The 12,899-nt window shown below is 53.1% G+C and overlaps 5 protein-coding genes across 5 annotated transcripts; 3 read left to right on the top strand and 2 right to left on the bottom strand.

The window, feature by feature from the left end:
• Positions 1-364: 364 nt before the first annotated feature.
• MAA_01417 (DUF821 domain-containing protein) lies at positions 365-1,972 on the bottom strand (the record flags this gene model as incomplete). The annotated part of the gene is made up of 4 exons (XM_007819415.2): positions 365-437; positions 510-891; positions 951-1,470; positions 1,535-1,972. 4 exons carry the CDS (start codon positions 1,970-1,972, stop codon positions 365-367), a joined length of 1,413 nt encoding a protein of 470 aa, XP_007817606.2.
• A 3,766-nt stretch (positions 1,973-5,738) lies between these two features.
• On the top strand, positions 5,739-7,142 carry MAA_01418 (uncharacterized protein; the record flags this gene model as incomplete). The annotated part of the gene is made up of 1 exon (XM_007819416.1): positions 5,739-7,142. The coding sequence occupies one exon, from the start codon at positions 5,739-5,741 to the stop codon at positions 7,140-7,142; it is 1,404 nt and encodes a 467-aa protein (XP_007817607.1).
• A 1,280-nt stretch (positions 7,143-8,422) lies between these two features.
• Positions 8,423-8,809, bottom strand: MAA_01419 (Calcium-mediated lectin; the record flags this gene model as incomplete). Its single annotated transcript, XM_007819417.1, has 1 exon — positions 8,423-8,809. The coding sequence occupies one exon, from the start codon at positions 8,807-8,809 to the stop codon at positions 8,423-8,425; it is 387 nt and encodes a 128-aa protein (XP_007817608.1).
• A 1,686-nt stretch (positions 8,810-10,495) lies between these two features.
• Positions 10,496-11,255, top strand: MAA_01420 (uncharacterized protein; the record flags this gene model as incomplete). The annotated part of the gene is made up of 3 exons (XM_007819418.1): positions 10,496-10,543; positions 10,607-10,999; positions 11,091-11,255. 3 exons carry the CDS (start codon positions 10,496-10,498, stop codon positions 11,253-11,255), a joined length of 606 nt encoding a protein of 201 aa, XP_007817609.1.
• A 544-nt stretch (positions 11,256-11,799) lies between these two features.
• MAA_11546 (uncharacterized protein) lies at positions 11,800-12,322 on the top strand (the record flags this gene model as incomplete). Its single annotated transcript, XM_011413541.1, has 2 exons — positions 11,800-11,996; positions 12,061-12,322. The coding sequence occupies 2 exons, from the start codon at positions 11,800-11,802 to the stop codon at positions 12,320-12,322; spliced, it is 459 nt and encodes a 152-aa protein (XP_011411843.1).
• Between the last annotated feature and the right edge of the window lie 577 nt (positions 12,323-12,899).

Here is a 12,899-nt window from a genome sequence, read left to right as displayed (position 1 = left end):
CGGAGAGTGCCGAGTGTATTATATATTTAAAAAGAAGAGCCGATATTACCATAAAATATAGCCCTCTGGGACCATAGAATAAAACGGCGGCGTCTAACCATGCAACTCCGACTTCAATGTTCCTGACCAGGTAGTTTCATCGTGAGAGACAACGTGTATTTGAGCCTGCAACGCACCTCGTCAAACAGAATCACGCAGTGTACGATGCCATCTCCCTGTGCAGCCCAAGTCGCATTATTATTCGGGTATCTTTGCGGCAAATTACATGAGACTCTATATAAATGTATATGCTAGCTGTACATGACGACAAAAGAACAAAGAAAAAAGAAATTAAAACCTGCTAAAAGAGTTCCGCGCCCCATTATTAACACTGACCCAAAAACCTGCCCAGCCATTTACACTTGGCGGGCGCTGGCTGCACCATGATGGACTGTAGTCTGTGGTAGAGAAAAAACAAGTTAGCAAAACAATGGAAGCTGCAAGCATGTCGGACAAGACAGGGAACGTACACAAACGTCTCAAACGGCACACCCCGCATCGTTGTTCTAGCGCCATCCTTGTCCACGTTCCAGAGCTGAGGCTCAAAACTGACCGACGCCCAGCCCCGGAGCAGCTCGCGCCAGTAGCACACCTGCGATGCCGGGGTCAAGTATCGGTCCCTGAATATGTCGGCGCCGTTTTGGGCAATCCTCTTGGCTCTCTCTGGGTGGGCGAGGAGCTCCGTAACCTTGGCTTCCAGGTCGGAGAAGTCCTCGGCCACCTCGACAAAGTTCTGCTTGGGACCATCCGCCACCAGCAGCGCGTGGTGCGGCTCGATCCACATCCGCTTGTGCATGATGACGACCGAGTTGCAGTTCTGGAGATACTTCCCCCGGCCCGAGTAGCTGTGCCCTGTCGTTGCTGGTTAGCGGTGCGCCCGCATGATGCTAGCCGCCACATGGGGCACCTACCTTCGGTATGGATGACAAACTGGTATTTGCAATGTTCCGACATGGACAAGGCCTTTGCCTGGTCCTCGGAAACCAGGTCACTGATGCCTGCCCACACAATGGCTCGCACGTCGGCCCATTCCTTATCCTTGGTCACCTTGATCAGCTCCTCTCGGTGGCCGTTGGTCGCCACGGCTCCTCTCCAGACGGCCTTCTTGGTCTTTTGTTCAAACTTGACCTCGGCCTCGGCCATCTTTCGCCGCACCTCGTCGTAGCTCCCCACAAGATCCAACGGCCAGCTCCAGTAACCAAAATCGCCCATGAGCCATATCTCCTCGTCTTCGGCCTTGCGTGTCAAGCCCCAGATGGGGTAGTTGTTTTCCTCCGGATCCGGCACGACGTCGGCGACTGTGAAGGCGAACTCGATGTTGGGTAAGGGCTCAGGGGACGTTACTATGGCCCTGTGGATGGCGTGTAAGACGGCAACTGCGCGCGAGGTGTCGTACTCGTTTTCCAGGATTGTCTCCTGGAGAATATAGAGCTGCGCAAAGCATCATTAGCGGTGTGCATGAGTGGTCATGGTGTTGGGCACAGGCAGCACGTACTTGCTGGTCGACAATCATTCCCCGCAGGGCTCCCCTACCGCGCTCGGATATGTTGAGTTGCTTGGGCGTAATGTTTCCTCTCGCTTTCTGGGCATCGACTCCTCGCTCAATCTCTGCAAACAGGCCCGGGAAGGCCATGTTACACTGCTCGGAATCGAGGGAGTAGCTGTTGGCATCGCGCACCGGGTTGAATTTCCATGCTCTGTTCTTTGATGATACATATCCCTTCTTGCCCGACTTGTTGGTCTGGCTTCCAAATTTATTCCTGTCCCCGAAGCTGGGCAATTGCTCCTCGAGAGCGGGCAACACGTCCGGCAGGTGCTCGAGATAGGCTGGCCGAGACAGCAGTGTGGCGATGGAAAGGAGGAAGAGAAAGGCCGCGACAATGACGATGCTGGGACCGCAGAATCGTCGCTTGAAAATCGGGAGGGGACCCATTGTTGGCGGCTATGGCTGGTCCTCAGGTCCTCACGCCCGGGGCTGCTATCGTGAGGGGGATTAATCGAGGATGGCCATCGGGTCGAGTCGAGAGTCGTGGTGGTGATGGTGGTGGTGGAGGTTGGAGAAACAAACCAGTCCGCGCTCGTCTGGTGTCTCGCAGTCTCACACGCCCCCTTCCGCAGGCAGCACAGAGCAGCAGCACAGCAGTACGTAGTACCAGCAGTACCAGCAGCACTCCGTACCACACACACTGATAAGGAATACGAAATGCCAAATGCCCCGTAACGTGCCTGAGTCGCTCCGCGTCCAACGAGAAGCAGGCATTGAGAACAATGCACACGGCAGCCACCAGACTGGTTGAATGACGGCCCCGCCCGCGTTCAATGCGACGCGACGGCAGCACTTGAGCACAATTGAACCAGACCAGACCAGACCAGACCAGGCCCGTTGGCCCGTTGAACCCCTGGCTCTGGCCAAGACGGGTTTAGCGCGCAAGGCGTTATCCGCCACATTTCATTTCGACTTGACAGCTTGAAAAATTTCTTTCTTCCCGCCCGACCTTTTTCTTGACGGCCCACTCCGCTCCACCCGCACCGTTGTTTTCCATGCACATTTGGTCCTTTAATCACGCACGTGCGGCTTCAGTAGGGAGGTCTTTACTCGCTGAGGGTGCACTTGAGCATCTCGAGGATTGCACGGGACCAACGGACGGGGCTCTGCAGCAGAGCCAAGTTCTCGTTGGAACCCGGTCTGGTTGGTCCTGGCAAGCCCGTGTCGTCTGGTACACTGTCCTGCGTACCGTACGGGCACTGTACAACAAGCTTAATTGGTCCAATGTTGTCCACGACTGCTTACAAATCCTTGCTGCCACATGCGTGCGTCTAAAAATGGTCACCTAAAAATGCTTCTCGACTAGCGTTTGCGTAGTCTCCCGAAAATTAGTGTACTGTCAGACATGTATCGGGATAATGTCTACTGGCCAGGGATCGCTAGATATCCTCATAGCGACAACAATATAATCTCAAGGGTGGAAAAATTCCTAGAATCAACAAGTCGTCGACCACAATGACGTACTGAAAAGTTGATGGCCATGTCTGCACTTGGGAAACGGCAAGCCGGAGGCCCGATGCTGACTTATACGGCATGTGAGCCATGTGCCAATCAGTCGTATTTGCCGAGAGCCCCAAGCAATCCATGTCATGCTGCTAAGACCATGACAGCCTTGGCATGGCGGCGGGCCAGCAGGGCAGCATGCAATGTCCGTAAGGCCGCCCGAAACGCCCGTCTTGGCTTGGCCCCAGGTCCCGTATGTAGTCAATATGTGCAAAATATGTCAGACAGCATCCGAATTATCGTGCTCCGCATCTTAGGTCGACGACATGGAGAAAGTAATCGATTGTTTCTATCTATGTATACTTTTTTTCTACACATTATTCCATATCGAATAAAGTCTTGAATTACGTTATATGTTCTCGACAAGTATAACATAAAACAAAACTTACAATCGCATGTATTGGAGATGCTCTGCTACTGCCCATTCCCGGAGCGGCACCATGACAGCCTCTGAATCCCTTCCCATCCATTGGTAACCAACTTTTCTACTCCAATTTCGCTGTAGTCAATGGGCCTACAACAAGACTACAATGCCCTCGAGAAAACTGCCCGTTTCTTCTCTAGTGTTTCTTGTTTCTGTCATTCCCAGCATATATCCGACTTGTCGCGCCCTAGTACCACCATTCTTTCCAGCCTTGTGTTTGTTGGGAGTAGATTCCGGATGGAGACGCTCGTCAAGATCATCCTGATTTGCCGTGCATGTGGTTGACTTTACAAAACCAGGATACACCCTTGTTGTGGTAAGACTTCGACCATTAAACTACTTCATCTTCAGCACCATCATCGTCTTCACAGCCATCAGAATCATGATCATTATAGTCATCAATAGTGGACTCATCCACTTCCGGATCATCCGACTCGTCATCATGAAAGAATGGCGTAGAATTCACCGAGGGATTCTCAAGGCTTTCAAGCTCTCGCCGAGTCTACGTTTGGAGCTACATAGTCCAAGGAGCCTCTTCCGGAGTAAGTTGATACAGGGTGGAGAGGGTGATGGTAGCACCCGTGAGTCACAAGTACAAGCGTGCACCACTGACGCACTCTATTAGCCGGATATGGAATATTGGGGACCTTTCCTGTAGAGTGTCGAGCAACGATATTCAATCGGGATATCGCAGCTTCAAGTTGATAATTGCATGACGGGCGGTTGCCACTGGCAGTCACTCATATCGCCCCCGAGACCAAAAGTCGATTTGACTTGGAGCCCGTTGGGATGCGACGAGCAAATACTAGAACTGCATTCGTCCAGCCTCTCAATCTCGACACATCTTGGTTCAAAAGGGTATTTTAACGACTCTGCCAAAAGTGGAGGTCTTATTTTGGTAGATCTTTTGTTTTTCCTTACAACAGAGGCATTCCTCGGAGCCGAGCTCGCGCAGCCGAGCTCGACCAGGTGCAAGTACAGTCAGTATCACGGGCCGCCGGGTGACAGGAGCAGACGCCTTGCTTGAATTTGCCGGGCTGTCAAACTCATGCATTGATTAGATGCTCTCGTACGGGTGGGTCAACTCTCTCAGGCGATCGTACAGCTTAGCAGGTCCATGGCACCAGGGATGGATTACCGGTAATGGCCCCGGCTTGACACAACGCGGCCTAACAGGACATGAGTGAACTGTGCCATGGTGATACATGCAGTGACGGATGCGCTCCGTCGGATCAATCTTCTCCTGCTCGCTGATCTCGGACACGTGCAGTCCGTAGGCCCGGGGCAGATGTGGGGCCGACGGAGCCACGTCGTCCAAGAGATGGCCGAGCTTCCGGGCCGTTCGGTGCAGGGCCCGTCGTTCCACATTCTCTCGCCCGATAGTTGTTAAATTATCGCCTGTAGCGTTGGACTCTTCTAGCGCCCCAATTTAGACTAGTGTAAAATCGAGGCGCTGGTTGTTAAGCATTTATACATTATTCGTGGTGTCGGACTTTTTTCCTGTTTTCGTTTAAGCGGCCTTTACTAGGCACAAGCCGTGCCGAGCTAAACGTCAATGATGAAAAGAATTGTGGCTACAGCACATGTACCGATATGCCAACATGTTGCAGCTGGTTACCTGTCACGCTTGTTGTCGGATTTAATCACTGAGCATCGGGCAAAAAGACGCAGAAATCGCGGCCCCTGGCCAAATATCCCCCGGCATGCAGATTGCAAGCGTGCCTTTTTAATCCCGCATGTTTCGCGTTTGACAATGTGTGACGTGTTTGACTTTATGTTCAATCTATCTTGTTGCTCCTGGGCCAACAAACTAGTCTATGCTAACAAACTCGACTCATGCCATGGGACAACATGGCAAAGCTTGGTTGCTAGGTCGGTGCTAAGATATGCCACACGTCTCGGTTCCAAGCCACTTGCAGTGATTTGCAAGATGCTAAGTAGATACCCAAACTTAATTTTTGCGCTCGGCGGATTTAAGATACTAAACAGAGCGTCAGCCATGCATTTTAACTTCACCAGCCACGCCTTTTCAAACTTGGGACATTTTATACCGGGCCACCGGGCTTCCATTATAAAAGAAGCTGTCTTGGTCTTCTCTTCTTGTTCAACTTGGATATTCCCTAAGTCCCTCTTTGCATTTCTCTGCGACACACGCCACTCCTCTACACACTGCACCTCTTGCGGGATGTTTCATCCGAGGCTAGACTTCTAGCACCAGTCCTAGCAATGCCTCTCTTCAGCCAACTACGAGAAAGCGGCTTGTTCATCAATAAGAGACCTCCTCTCTGTCCTCCGCTCCGTCATCCGCGGCCATCCAGCCAGTTCACCAAGTTCCCACATCACAGATCGGAAAGAGACCAGCCCCCCGAGCCCCCCACCACAAATCTTGTTGAAAAATTGAAGCTCCTCGTGCATTATAAGAGCAGTGCATCACGCCCAAAGACTGAGCCTGTAGCTCGCATTTGCCAAATGCCATTGAAGATTGTGATGGGCATCGTGGCCAACTTATCTACAAAGGACCAGGTCTCATTCAGAAACACATGCACCATCTTTCGGGAAATGTCGACGAGGGGATACAGCCCTCTATTCTACCGCATGTCTACCCACATGGTGAGGACACATGTCCTGTCTTTGATACTCCGCGACTTTTGGATATGCGATCTTTGTTTCCGTCTTCACCGTGTCGATAGGAGAGATACGCCCGGCGCCCCGAGGAGGCCAATCTGTGCCCAGCCCCATGTGGATGCCAGAAGTTTCGGATGCATTCCCCTGGATTTTTTCCTACAGGCATCTCCATTCTATCTTAAAGCGGCGCGAAGCAACGAGCATTCAGGGTACAGGGACCGTCTCCTGCAACGCCGCCAAATTACTCGGGCTGTCAAGAATTCTCGAATGGGGTGTAGCGTCGAGGCCGCATTCCATCCTTTGGGCTTCGATCGAAGGGTGGTGCTGCATAGATCCTGGCTCTACCGTCCAGCCAAGCAGACGGAACCCGCGCCATATTGGGACATGCAAATCTGCCCGCACCAGCGATACAGCGAAAGGAAGTTTGAGGCGTTTGAGAAGGAGGTCTCCCAGGCATCTGTGAAATCTCAAGGGCCTTTCTTCGAGGTACTATCACCTCAGCGGCACGAATATGCCCTGTGCAAGGCTGTGCAGATGGCGATTGCATCCCCCAGCAAACACACCTTCGGGGCGTGCACACTCTGTCGTACCGACTTTTCCGTCAAGATCATGGCCTTGGAGACACCAAAAGGAGCACGATCAAAGTTGGACATCAAGGGCAGTGGAGTGCGTCGTCTTTTGCTGAGAACTTGGCAGGACCTGGGAGGCCAATGCTTCCCCCTTTACCCGACCTGGGCGTCACACTCTCACATCCTACACGACGTTTTTGTCCCGTTTGGCTACATGTATCGATATTGTGAGCCAGGGACTGCCTGGCGGCTATATGAGCAAGAGTATGAACGGCTTGGCAAGAGGACAGAGTCACAATGCGCCGAGAATAATCGCATTGGCGCCATGTACAGGTGCATGGAAGAAAAAACCCAAGCCCGCCGCCCTGAAGTGTTTCAGATCGAGAAGGGCAAGAATAAATTCAAGAGCCTCAAGAGAAAGCATGATTTCTTTTGACTGTCTAACTATTTACGTGATGTTTGCGTTGGCTTCACCTTCAAAGGGGCCACCTTTGAAGGCTACTAGACCCAGCAACCACCATGAGGTGCAAACCGCCCACCCTTTATTAATGATGCTATCTATCAATACTATATACAAATGAAAAAACAACAGGAGCGACAAAAGACAAAGGAAAAAAAAACGAGCGACATAGGACCGGAGTCCTCCACATATTCACCCTCACGGCATCCCATTCTGATGTACTCTGCTTGCGCTTAAAAGACGTACCTAGGCTTCTGGCTTCATGGCGAGCGTGGTATATTGCCAAAATAGGTTCTTATGAAGAGGTTGAAAAAAGAATTGTTTTTGGGGGCGGTGCGAGCTTTAGAACGTGCGAGTCGGTGGCCAAAGTCGAACGTGAGAGCTAAAAGGAAGAGAAGTAAAAAAGACATGAATAGACGAACTGACGAATGCATGTAAACGAATAAACGAATTATTAATAAATAAAAGTACTAGTAGCTAACTAAGCATATTCTTAAATTTATGTACTATAGTATCTATAATATATTGTAATATATTATGGTATATTAATAGGTATTTGTTAGTATTGCATATACTCTGCGATAGACTTTATCTTCTGCTATAGAAATTATCACTACACTTGACCGGACATAATAAAGCTGTGTGGAGATTATAGCAAAACGCGATAGCGGCAGGAACTATCATCACTTGACTTGAACTAGATTTCTGCTCAAAATAGTCGATATTACACAATCTCACAACGGCAACCCAAGACTGTTACACGGAAATGGCCCAATGTTAAAGGCTACACAAGGGCTACGTTCACGGGATTAAGTCACTTCTTATATTGAAAGAGGTCTTTGGTCAACGAGGCCTTGAGGAAAACCAAGGACCATTGATACCAAAGACTGTTATCCATGAATTAAGCATTGCTTCAAGCCCCCAAAACGAGCCCCCGCCACACAAATGTCCCATTGACACCAGACATGACGGACCGGTGTACGGACCAATCATGCTAAAGCAGTTCATCTGGCTGCAGGAAGCTTGACCAAGATGTTTTAACGGCTCTGCCAAAGGCAGAGGCCTCACACAAAGCGACGTCTAATTCTGCTAGATTTTGCTTTTCCTCGCAACACAAAACAACGCACGGCACAACGTCGGCCAATGTACACAGAGATATTTCTTCAAAAGATACAACCCCTTGTATTCAAGCACTATATTTGTTCAGGAGACTAGCTCAATTGGCAGAGGACAACCTTGACGAGCCTCTCTAGTAATCACTTTGAATGACCTGAAATCTCAAAAATTGCATCGTTGTAGTCGATGTCGTCCCCGTTCTCGGCAACCACAGTAATAGTTTTATAGCGGCCAATGTCGTAAGGGCCCCCAAACTTCAGTTTAGACGCGAGTTTGTCCCCGTTCGCAGCCTGGTACGTGAACGTGGCCGAAATCTTTTTGCAGGGCGTGTCCAACTGGCGGTCGAAAATGAGGTTGTGGCGCTCTCCGCTGCCGCTAACCTGAAACTCTTGGTCGTCGACTTTGATTTGCACATTTTGGACGGACTTGGAATTTGTCTTGACCTTGAGATGCTGCTGGGCCCAGTCGTTGCCAAAGTTGATTTCGGCCACGTTGCCGGTGACTTGTACGGATGTATCGTTGGCCATTTTTATATGGAGGGCAAACGGGTCGTGGAGATTGGCTTTTGGCCTCTTTGTAACAGACGATGTGAGTAAATCAGAGTTTGAGAGTTCTGGGCGTGTGGCCAGACCAGGAGCCGACTTGGGGATATATGTACTTGTTAATCCTTGTCAGGAGAATGGATTGTAGCCGCTGCGGTTGCATCGAATGCTAGGGCCAATGCAGGAGAAATCTCGCAACTCGTATTGCATTTGCCATCGTTGTGTAGCACTGCGCAATGCTGCATGTAGTACATGAGCATCGAACACGGCACAGGCCGAGGCGCGGCACAACCGTCCGGATGACAGTTAATGTTCTAGCAAGGGCACCAACATCCAACACCAGCCAAGGGAAAATATTCCTTATTACTGGGCTAAATGACGTAAACAGAAAAAAACGGCCATGTTCACCAGGAGAGCAGCATCTTGAGATATTGTGCGCTTGAGATGGCTGGGGGGCGGGGGTTGGCAAACTTAGTGACAAATCATTCTATTCATGGTTCCTGGGTACATTCTGACAAAATAATACTCGACTGACTTGCTAGAGAACATGATGGACCAAAACAAGACGTAATTTTGCTACCGATGTAGTGTTGTGCATCAATGTAACTCCTGAGGCGGGGAATGCCCGCTTGTCTCGGCCGACAGATGCATATGTCCCGTCAATATAACGCTTTCTCTTGTTCGGCAGCAAGTTCTTTATTGAGGGAACTCCAGGCCCAGACCAGGTCCAAAAAAGCAACCACCAAACGACGAAGCATCAATGGGCCGCTTCAGCCTGTTGATGACATCCGCACACATACGCCATGTCACGTCAACTGGTCTCTTGCCGTCGTGGCCTGGATGGAGCTCATTACCATTGCTCATTTGGCCCCGATGTCCGTGCAGTCATCAATTGACTTTAATAGCTGTGCCCTCGACGCTGCCTGGACAGTGCCCGACAAGCGCCACCTACAAGAACATTGAACTTGGGATGCCGTCCAATCGGGCCGCCCACGTTGCTGTCAAGATGGTGACTGCAAGAGACTAGAGAAACACCATTCTGTGCGGGCTGGAGCGCCATGTCAAAGTCTAATAATAGGCTTGTCTGCTCATAGCATGTTGGCAGCACCAGCGGCGCCAACTCTACTCCTGGATCTCGCATGGCACCGAATGTGCACAAACGACGACACCTTGGGACTGGATCCTAGATAAGGGGAAAACAGAAATCTTTTTGAAATCTCGTCACCGAACCAGATGGCAACGTGGTCGCTCTCTCCGCGAGGCCATCATCTTTGCAAACGCTGCCCTTCTCTCATCCATCCATCGCAAACATCATTCTCAGGTTGGGCCCTTCCCACCAAGCTAACAATACTCAAGGGCGTACTCATCACGAGTCTAAAACCGCACCATGAATGGTTCCGGGCCCTCGGCCTTGCCAGTTTTAGCCATCGCGCCCTTTGGCCTAGTCGTGGACTCGGGGAAATACCAGGCTCATGGGGCCGTACGTGGCCGGTGCCCAAAGTGCAAACCATCTGGACAGTAAAAATATATTCAAGTTTGCTCCTTGAGTTCATTTCCGCGCAAACACGGCCACAAACAGATCCCACCAGCCAAGCATATAACACCAGCAGCCAGTGGCGGGCGGGCAATTCTGCCAGACACCAGCAACATTTGCCCATCTAGTCGATCAAAATGGTCATCTTCAAGAGTCTCGTGCTCGCTTTGTCGCTCCCCCTCAAGGTACATCTGCCACTCCTCCCCCCCAAAAAGAGTCGCGACTCGTCTCAACGCTGATGACCCAAGGCCATGGCAGGACTCGCCAACGCACCCATCCCCGGCTACGACGTGGTCGACCTCACCTGGGAAGTGGAAGTCTTCCCCGGCCACTTTGAGAACCTCACCGGCACCGCGGAACAGGTTCACCACGCAGCCAGGGCCATGAACCCCGGGTGGAAGCCCAGGACCGTCCCCGACCCCCGCGGCAGGAACCTGGCGAAGCGTGTGCCGCTGTTCAACTGGAGCAAGGTCATTTGCGGCGCGGGCGCCCTCGGCTGGCACCCGTGCAAAGTCCGCAGGATAGAGCAGGGAATCGAATACCTCAGGGGCCTGGCCGGGGTGCCGAGAAACGGGCCCGGGCCGGAGACTTGCTCACGCGTCAGCTGTTCCTACCAGGCGGCCATATGGTGGTGCAACAATGTAAGTTTCTGCCCGTTCCCGGCCGTGTCGGCGGGTGCAGAGTCTACGTGGAAGGCAAAGTTGGCTGACTGTCGTGGCAACGGACGGGTAGGCGCCTTTTGCGCGGGCGCTGGGTAGCTGGGACGACATCGCGGACAGCGCGCAGCTGATGGTGTGGAAGTGCTCGACGGGGCGCCCTTACGCGGACAAGTACATGACGGGGCAGGCGTTTTCGACCGAGAACTGGGACGTCATTATTCGCCAGGACGAGTGTTGAGAATCGAGATGTGTGGCGACGGGGGGATTCGGCACGGCGCCGGGGCGAGGCCCGCGGGTGAGGTCATGACGAAATTGCACGGAAGAAGAAGATTGAATACAAGAGAAATAAAAGAGTACGATGCCGATTATCGATAATAGAGGTATGCATTTGGAATAATACATCTACACTAGAACGCCGCGCACAACCTCGGCATCACTCACAAAGGTTGACGTGTCCCTCGGATACAAATAGAACTTCACCCCATTCCATCAAGCCGCAGCCGTTTCGGGAAGCATCGCGCAGTCTCGACTCTTCCATATCAATCAGATCCAGCGTGTGGCGCTCGCCGCACCCACGTCTCATGCAGGCCGACGGCCCCCTCGTCATAGGCGCATCATGGCCATTCGACTCTGAGGTCATCGAGATGCGCAGTCCGTAGGTCGCCACGGCCAGACGATTTAAACGTCGAGAAACCCAGGCTGACGCTTGCGCAACACAGCGTCTCATCAAGACACGAAGCTCTTTTAAAAGATACCGCTTGATTCAGAAGAAATACATCATCATGGCACTGCCCAGAGTTCCCGCCGGCCTGCTGCGCAACCACATCCGCCCAGCGGCATCGCGGGCCACCTCGCCACGGGTCACGGCAGCACAGCTCCGACACAAAATCACCTCCAAGGACGGCGACCTCGGCGGCCCCGGCGGACAGCAGCCGCCGCCGCCCAACCCAGGCGGGCCCGAGGCCGTCAAGAGAAACTGGTAGGCTTCCCGTAGACAGCCAGAGGGCCGAAGGGGCCAGACTAACACGCGCGCCGCGTCACAGGGTGCCCGTCGGGGGCGCGGCTCTCGCAGCAGTCGCCGCCTACGCATACCTCAGCTCGCCCGGGGCGTCGGTGGACAAGGCCCGGCAGACAGACGCCAGGAACCCGAGCCAGGCGGAGCTGGAGGACCTGACGGCCGTCAGCAAAGACGCCGAGCAGCTCGGCGCCAAGGTCGGCCAGCAGGTTGCCGAGCAGGCCTCCAAGACGATGAAGGAGATGAGCGGGCGGCAAAAGACGGACCAGGGCAGTTTCCGACACGACTAACGGGCCGGAATGGTGCAGAGTGTATGGCAAAGGTCACCGGTTGGAAATGTATGACGTGGTGGAAAACGTCGTGTATCAAAAGCATCCTCTACAATGCCAAAAAAAGCCAATTAACATAACCCTACCTGCGCTCCGTCTCCCCCGTGTCCGGCTTCCTCCTCGATGTCCTCTTCAGCAGGTAATCGCCTCCCCTGGCGGCGGCCCAGAACCCCTTCAGCCCCCTCAACGGCCAGACACGTCCCAGCGCGCCGCGCGCCCTGGCCCGCCGGCTCCTCCGCCTCGCGGCCTCCTCGGCGTCGACGTCGACGCGCACCTTGTCGTAGACGCTGGGCAGATGCGACGCGGCGTACTTGGCCCGCAGCGCGTCGTACGCAGGCCGGTCGTAGTGCGCCCAGAACTCCTCCTCGGTGTAGTAGGCGTGCGCGTAGAGCCACTTCTTGCCCCCGAGCTCGGCGACTTTGCGCTCGAGCGCGCGGTTCGCCTCGACGACCTGCGCGCGCCGGGGGCAGCGCCGCAGCGGCCCCCACACCCCAAAGTTGACCAGGTCCGGCGCGTCCGGGGCGCCGAACCCGGCGTG

The sequence above is a fragment of the Metarhizium robertsii genome (assembly GCF_000187425.2).
Source record: "Metarhizium robertsii ARSEF 23 chromosome Unknown MAA_Scf_9, whole genome shotgun sequence".
NCBI lineage: Eukaryota > Fungi > Ascomycota > Sordariomycetes > Hypocreales > Clavicipitaceae > Metarhizium > Metarhizium robertsii.
The sequence above is the reverse complement of the archived record's forward strand: the minus strand, read 5'-3'. Positions and strand labels throughout refer to the sequence as shown.